The 8254-nt window shown below is 43.6% G+C and overlaps 1 protein-coding gene across 2 annotated transcripts; it reads left to right on the plus strand.

The window, feature by feature from the left end:
• Positions 1–226: 226 nt before the first annotated feature.
• Positions 227–6412, plus strand: snx21 (sorting nexin family member 21). Of its 2 annotated transcripts, XM_005804982.2 has the most exons (7): positions 227–465; positions 3248–3535; positions 3615–3811; positions 3980–4121; positions 4193–4358; positions 5014–5495; positions 5538–6412. In XM_005804982.2, exons 2-7 carry the CDS (start codon positions 3256–3258, stop codon positions 5570–5572), a joined length of 1302 nt encoding a protein of 433 aa, XP_005805039.2. In that variant the 5' UTR covers positions 227–465; positions 3248–3255; the 3' UTR covers positions 5573–6412. The 2 variants fall into 2 exon arrangements, with proteins under 2 accessions (XP_005805039.2, XP_023190547.1); XM_023334779.1 differs by having other exon boundaries at positions 229–465; positions 5014–6412.
• The last annotated feature ends 1842 nt before the right edge of the window (positions 6413–8254 follow it).

Consider the following 8254-nt stretch of genomic DNA (forward strand, 5'->3'; position numbering starts at 1 on the left):
TAAAAATTCTATATACAGAAAATAAATGAGAAATATAAAAAATAAAACATAAATCAAGGAAATATTTAAAATTAAATGTGTCTGCATTAAAATAAAAAATATGATAAATTAAAAAATGCATGTAAAAATAGTTTATTAAGTAAAATATTTGCATAATTTATGGCATCAGAACAATGTGTAGGTTCGGTTGCTTGAGTTTTTACTCCCCTCTACTGGACGGAACTGAACACTGCATGTCCTTATATGGTCACCGAGTGACATCCAGAGGGCCCCGCCTTCTCCCGCTGGCTGTGGCCGGGGAAGGCTTGAGGGAATCAGGATGCAGTCAGCTCAAAGTGTCGGTCCGACGGCAAAACTCGGACTGAACGGTCCACCTCGGAGATCATGATAGGAACCTCGGGCTTCAGGTGAACCGGGCCGACATGGACTGAGCGGAGCGGGGAGCGAGTCCCGGTCCAGTCCAGGGTGAGTGTCCGGAGGTCGGAGGCTTTGGAGCAACTTTGAGAGGAGGAGCAGCGGAAACTTGTTAGCTCCCTGCTAACTCCGCGCAGCAGCCGTTAAACTGGTCCGAAACCAGTCCGAAACATCCTGGAGGTTAGCTGCAAAAGAACTGAGACCGAGAGAAGGAGAACCGGTTCTGGTCCGGGAGGTTTGGGTCAGTTAGCGGACCTTAACACAAAGTTCTGGTTAGTGATCAGTAAATGCTCCTGTAACACTTTAGATATGTTTACGTTAAGTTATTGGTGATCGATAACTACCTGTTAGTCATCACAACGATGCCTTCACGGACATCTGGTGCTTTTAACTTTTCATTTCTGGACAGTTTTAGCTGAAATATAATTTCCTTATTGCAACACTACAAACTTTCACACGTTTTAATGTCAAATATTTAACAATAAAACCAACAAATCTTGACGTAGTTTGTTTTTATTGCAACCTAATTAGCGTAGAAAACACGGTACAAGATGCAAATACAGATTAAACGCTCAATTTATTCTTATTTATTTGTTTTATTGACTTTTTATTCAAACAGGTGAGTTATTTTTTTTTTATTTACAGTAACGACCTGGTGGGGAAGGAAGGACAATAATTTGGGTTATGTATTTTAAAAAAAAAGTGGGTTAATTTTTCAGTGTCATAGTTTCATCATGTTGAATTCATTTGTAAGTAAAATATAAACACAAAGTTTTAAACTGGTGTTTAATTAGCAAGCTGAATATTTAGTTTAAGGTTATTACTAAATATTGGGTTTTCAAGCTAACTACTTAGCTCCAAGATAAATATTTATCTAACTTAAATATAGTGTGAAACTGTGACATTTATGAATGAATGAAACAAATGGAGAAAATCTTTTTTTTCTTTTATGACAGACTAAATAACACAGATTATTATTGTTAGTTTTTTACTGTGTAACTTTACAAATGGCGACTTTCAAACTTATCTAATGTTTTATTAATAATCTCTCTATTATTGATATGTTACGTTTCAATATTTTAAGCTATTGGTTTAAATAGCTTAGAAGCAGGAGCAGAAAGTTTGGAGACATTTTTCTGTCATCAGGTGAGAACAGCATTGAAAGCTAACAGGAAGGCCGGCGATTCTTCATCTTATCAGGATCTCCTTCCTTCTAAACTCTTCTTTTCTTGTCAATTTCTTTCATGCATCATTTGTTTATAAATTCAATTTAAAAGATTTCTAACTAATATTTAGTTAGCAAGCTAAATGGTTAGCTCCAAACTAAGTATTTAATTAGCGAGCTGAAGGTCCCACCAGTGAACCCCTCAGTTTGGACTTTGATGCATAAACGTGGATAATCTTTTAATTCCTGTTATATTCTGCAGATCTGCAGGAGTTTTATTCCTTTGAAACTATTTACCGTTCAGAATCAGAACCAGCAGATAAGAGCTAAAGGAAAACTGTTAAAGTGAACACCAGACTGAAGATGGAAACATTCAGCCTGACTGGCCTGTGCTTGTGTTGAGTTGGTGGTCAGCAGCTCCTGTTTTATCAGCTGCTTCAGTCCTGATACGCGCTGCAGCCGTTGGGGAGGAAATGATCTGGAGGAAGTCTGCAGGCCGCCGCCTCCTGCAGGCTGACTTCGCAGATCTCTGCATTATTAATCAGTGACATGATTTCCATGCGGAGGAGCTGCCGGTCCTGTAACCGGAGCCAGGCCGGCCGGCAGCCATCGCTGCTGTGGCTCAGAGTTTCTGCAGAGCTGCAATGGAAACAAACCGTTTCTCTGTGACCTTCAACCTGGAAATAAATGATCTGAACTCAGTTCAACCTCAGATAAACTGAATGAGGAACATTCTTTTACCAAAACCTCTGTAAAAACTCAGGATGTGTTCAGGAACAGCAGCAGTCACAATGAGAGCTGCTGTTCTTCTGCTTTCCTGTGGAGGGCGCTCTCAGGTTAACTAGTTACTAGATAGCCTGGCTAACTATTTAGCTGCCTAACTACCTATTTAGTCAGCAAGCTGAATATTTAGTTAGCAGTAGTTAGCTAAATAGTTACAAGCCAAATAATTTACTTGCTAACTGAATATTTAGTTTGACGTTGTTTCCATCCAATTGTCATGCAAGTCTTAAGCTAGCTTTTAAAATGTTGCAAAAAAAGGAAAAATAAGAAAATGTGAATTTTGTCCATCTAGTGGTTTGAGGCGACTCAACCAGGCTAGCAAAGCGTCGTTTAGTCAGATGTTGACACTGCGTACGGATGTAACAAACAGGAAGTAAAGGCTGCTAACTAGCAGGAACCAGAGAGGCTTGTGCCTCTGGTAAGGCACAGACCCACCTTTGGGTGGGAACGTTCTCTGTTCCAGACCTAAAAACTACGTCAGTGAAACTTGATGGAGCTGTTTTGAATTCCAGCAGCAGATTTTAAGGTTAAAAAAATGCATAAAATAAAACTATATCAACAATTTATTGCTTTTGCAATATCATTGCCCTGCCTGCAGTGTTAGCTTAGCTTAGCCTTATTATGTAGTTACTTAATAAGACTAATCATGTGAGGAATATACTTGGTATCACAGTTTTCTACATTTCTCTATTTCAAAGAATTTGGAGAAATGTTATCATATAAAGATGGAATTCAAACAGAGATATAAAGATTTCAAATGTAAAAAGTTTGTCTAAATGTTTAGGAGATTCTGGGACCTAAATGTCCATCAGTGACATTTTGGGTCAAAGGTCAGATCTAAGGTGTTGATGCAAACTGACGGGTAAAACCTCTGGTTCCTGCCAGGCGGTGTCATGGCGGCACGGTTTCTGGACCGCCTGAAGCGCTCTCTGTTCAAGACTGGCCCGGGCGCCGACCCGGACCAGGAGGGCGGCGACCTGGAGGGCGAGAGGCGGGGCTTCAGCGAGGAGCGGTGGGAGGCGGAGCTGGAGGAGGAGGAGTGCGTGACGGATCGTCTCCGGGGAACGCTGTGCTTCGACGACGGAGAGCTCGGCGGCGAGGACGATGGCGAGGTGATAGACAGCGACTCGGACTTCCTGGGCGAGTCGCTAGAGGACGGACTGAGCAGCACAGGTCGCCGAAACGTCGGACCGTCCTGGTTGGACTAGGCGGCGGTCCGAGCGTCTCATTTCCTGTCTGTTGTTTCTCACAGACGCCAGTCCTGTGGGTGTGTCCCCCGTTGGCCCCACCCCTTCCGCCCTGCTGACCCGACAGATCCAGGACGGTTGGCGGACCCTCCGCGGACTCGGCGGGTCGAGTCCCGGCCACGGCGTGAGGCGGCCGGCGGACGGGCTGCTGTTCGAGGTGACGGACGCCAGCGTGGTTCAGGACGGCGCCGCCAAGTATGTGGTGAGTTCTTCCTCTGAGCGCCGACTCGGTGACCCAATGACCCGAAGACTCGATGACCCGACCCGATAACCCGATGACTCGATGACCCGTTGACTCGATGACCCGATGACTCGATGCTTCACACGACGTATCGTCAACCGACCCGACTGAACCGGTTCTGTCCCGCAGCTCTACGCCATCCATGTCATCCAGTCCGGAGGCAGCGACAAGATGCCCGCTGTCATCACCCGCCGCTACTCCGACTTCCAGCAGCTCCATGCCACTCTGAGGCGTAACTACGGCAACCAGATGGAGCGCGTCTCGTTCCCCCGTAAGGCGCCGCGTCGTCCTGCTACAGGAAGCGGTTTGGGTTTGAGCTCTGACGTCTCTTAACGTTGGCAGGAAAGAAGCTGCGCAGGAACTTCACGGCGGAAACCATCGCTAAGCGAAGCCGGGCGTTCGAGCAGTACCTCTCTCACCTGTGTTCGCTGCCCGACCTGCGGGGGGCGCCGAGCGTGTGGCAGTTCTTCTATCTGAGCGACCTGCAGGCCGGCCAGCTGCTCATCAGGTGAGAACGCTGCTTCAGACAAGAAGCTCCCATGATGCACCACTGCTTTTTAACAACAGACTTTATCTGAGGAATTTATAAAAAGAATAAAAACACAGTGAGAATACTGCAGGCTGTTTAATTTGACAAATTAAATAAAAATATTGTCAGTAAGATGTTGCCATCTTTATCCTGCAATGCATCTTGGGTAGATGATGCATGCTAGGTGCTACGGAGCTAGCACCATCCAACCAGAACAGGAATTTCTACGTATCAAGTATCGTTCAGGTGTTAGCTCCTGCTAATGGTGTTAGCTAGATTGGGGTCTGTAAATAAAACCAATATTTTATTTATAGAATATTAATAAACTGGGTAAATAAAACCTGACGACCTCCGTAGATGGAAATATGACAAAGATAAACAGTTTTGTAAAAAATGTGATTTCTTGAACAGTTTCAGGTTCGTAGGGAAATCCAGCATATTGATGCTAACATGTTAGCGGTGGACTCCTTAAAGCTAACAGCAGCTGAGAACAACTCATGATGAACCTGCAGGAAAATTCAAGCAATAAAATTAATCCGGCGAAACTAAATCAGGATCTGGATACTGGTTCTCCAGGTTTTTCCAGACTTTTCCAGGTTTTCCAGGTCAACTGTATGCTTTTCTTCTTGTTCAGAGCCGAACGTTTCCAGGACGCTTTGGGTCCGCTACTCAACGCCAAGAGACTCCAACACAAGCTGGGCTGGGCCAGTTACCATGACGATGAGACACAGGCCCTGCCCCCAGCCTCCTCCCATTGGTTCTTCACCCTGGTGGCGCTGGCTTGTTGTTTCCAGGAGGTGGAGCAGCTGGAGGAGGCTCTGGAGCACTGCGACCAAGCCCTCCGCCTGCTCCTGCGCCCTGAGGTGCAGGACAAGCCCCTCCCACTGACTGATAAGCCACTCCCATTGCATAATAAGCCCCTCCCCTTCCAGCTGGACGCGGCGCTCCAGTCGCTGGCGCTGCCGCTGCTGCAGGCGGTTATCCGTCTGTCGTGGCAAACAGGAAGAGACAAGCAGCAGTGGGAGGAGTATCTGCAGCAGCTGGAGGGGGCGGGGCCAGACGACCATGTGACCATCAGGGACTTCCTGGTGAAACACAAACTGCAGGAGAGCGATGGCTGAGGCGGCGCGCAGCGGGAAGCAGAGACTCCTGCTTCCCGCTGCGCGCATCAAGTAGAAAAAGCAATAAAGTGAGAACAGTTTTTGGTTTTGGATGGAAATGAAATGTAATCTGAGCCGCCGCCTTGGTTTAGATCCAACATGGAGGACGGCTTGACTGCTGCTGACAGAAGCAACGCCGCAGTTTCTCCTTCTGGGAAACGACCTGAAACCTCCTCAGAGTTTCACTTCAGCTTTCAGCCAGACCACCTGACTCTGATCTGAAGGAAAACAGTTCAACGGCTGCTGGGCGGCGGCGCCCCCTGCAGGATCCCCAGCCTTCAGGCAGATACCTGGCTGCAGTTGCCACGGAGACCCGGAGTGATGACTGGATGTTGGACAGAAATAGATGTGAGGATTGATTTGCATCAGCAGCTAACGTGACAATCTGACGGCTGATTGGTGAACAGAGGATTAAAGAAGGGAGAAAGTTCACAGCGTCATTCATTCATATGAATGAATTTAAGTGTTTACTCCATAAATCATAACACAGCAGTATTATGACTCCATAAGGTGGAACCACATACATAAAGCTCCATATTTCAGTGGCACATTTTCAATCAAAAACATGTTAAAATATCAGAAAAATATTCAAAAGAGATGTAACTATAGTTACTGAAGCAATTATTTCTGTCCGCATGCAGTTCCACATTGAGGTCAGCAGAGGGCGGAGTTTCAGCACTGAGACTTTAACCTGAACTTCCTGCTCTTTGGGACTTTGAATGAATTAAAGTGAATTTTCCGTTAATTTTAATCATTTTCAGTTTATCGTTATTTCAGGTCAAATGGGGGAGAATTTTTCTACATGTCATTTCGATTCGTTTATTGATAATCTGAAAAACCACAAAGAAGGGAAAATAAACATATTTATTATCATTTGTTGTGTCCAGATTGATCACCGGTTTGCCTTTAATATTTAGTTACAGTCGTTTTTCTGGTAGTTTATGTTTCAGGTGATTTTCCTGCTGCAGCTGGTTTTTGTCTCAGTTTGTATTGGCAGCAAAAAACATTTTTGGTCAAAATGAAGTTTAAAAATATTTTTTCTTTTTGAGGCTGAATATAAAGTAACAACGATATAACGTAGTGATGTAGTTATTAGGTGGAGACATTTTATTCAGGCTCCACCCAGCTTGAGATGGAAACTTCTGCTGGTTTCTATAGCAACGCAACAACGTGTGCCACCGTCAGCCTCTAGGGGGCGGTAGGTACCTCCGGACAGCTATAGAGAGTTTATTTAGTTTCAGAAAAGTTTGTCTGGTTGGATTTAGCTGAAAACAAACGGTGAACTTTTTTTTTCGCCTGAAACCTAAAAACTGGAGTTTGTCTTTTAAAGGAGGAACAAAGTTTCATGTCTCTGTTTGTCAGGGAGCGGAAAGACAGACGCACCTTCCTGTGGAGAATATTTAACGAGTTCTGATTTAAAAAGATGTATCCAAATATGTTTTTATGGAATAAAACTTTTAATTATTGAATTTGTTTTTTGTTGTTTCTCTTTTTACTTTTTGTACAAAAAGACTTTCAAGATTTCTATTCTATTGACTCTAGGTCTGTGGCATCCACTTGTTAAATTCTATTAATCACATAGATTTTAACATGTTAAAATTATTAATGCAATTTATTATTTAGTATTTAATTTAGTTTTTTCTTTTAACCTAAATTATCCAGAGCTGCAACCCGCGTGTGTTTCTGCTACGGCCATAAATCTGTTAGCTACATCCGCTAACATGATAGAGGACGAAGCTGCTTCTGATTTCTGCTCCTGAACGATCTGATTGGATGCTGCAAAAGATTAGAAGAAGAATTACTTTATTCATCCCAGCAGGGAAATTATTTCGCAGTTACAGCAACAATTTTTTATACACAGATTAACACACACAGGAGCTGCGTCTGCAGGCAGCCAGCTGAAAATGTGGGGCGTGCTAACCCCCTGCGCCACCACAGCACGCCCCTTATTGTTGGTTCTTATTGTTGGGTTTAAGTTGTGCTAAAAGGAGTTCAAGGCTAAAGCAGCATCTCAATGCCTGGCATTAGCAGCTAATGCTAATGCCAGCATCCACAGGCCGCATTGTCCAAAGAAGCTCCAGGAATGATCAGAGAAACTCTGGAACGATGAACGGACAGGAAAACACTTTGCTGCAATCTGAGGGATGAAGAACAGATTGAAAATATAAATATATTTGTTGCATATAGCTATCTATTTATTCAATAATTAGCAGCAAAAAGGGTCGTTGGATTGAAAATGTTTCTTATTTTTTCAATAGCCTATATGGTTTTTGATTGAAAAGGGAATTTGTTAATTACAGTCCCTGCAATTAATTCATTTAAAAAATTCCCACTGATAATTACAACAGCAAGTTAAAGGTAATGAGACTGTATGTAAAGGCTAATTTACAATATAAGTCAGAATTTTGAGAATAAAAGTCATAATTCCGAGATACTAGATTATAATTTCAACTTTGTCAGTCATAATTATGAAACATGAAGTTACGCTGTTTCTCCAAGGAGGCTTCAGAATCTCATACTTTACAACCTAATCTGATGACTTCCTGTTCAGCTTTTATTTGTTTGGACGTGGTGGAAATCGACTTCCGTAGTTTCTGATGAACAAAACTGTCTCACATTAATCCTCGTTTCACTCTAAATAAGATTTTTCTGTAAATAAGCTTCCCTGTTGGAACGTTGGCTGTAATCCCAGCCTCTGGCCAGCAGAGGGCGCCC

This window comes from Xiphophorus maculatus, chromosome 1 (assembly GCF_002775205.1).
Source record: "Xiphophorus maculatus strain JP 163 A chromosome 1, X_maculatus-5.0-male, whole genome shotgun sequence".
NCBI classification, from domain to species: Eukaryota; Metazoa; Chordata; class Actinopteri; order Cyprinodontiformes; family Poeciliidae; genus Xiphophorus; species Xiphophorus maculatus.

Excerpts from the sequence above, each read along its gene's own strand:
- snx21 (XM_005804982.2), top strand. The coding sequence starts at position 3,256 with ATGGCGGCACGGTTTCTGGACCGCCTGAAGCGCTCTCTGTTCAAGACT. Across the intron at positions 3,812-3,979 it reads ACGGCGCCGCCAAGTATGTG|CTCTACGCCATCCATGTCAT; the intron begins GTGAGTTCTTCC and ends TCTGTCCCGCAG. Across the intron at positions 4,359-5,013 it reads GCCGGCCAGCTGCTCATCAG|AGCCGAACGTTTCCAGGACG; the intron begins GTGAGAACGCTG and ends CTTCTTGTTCAG.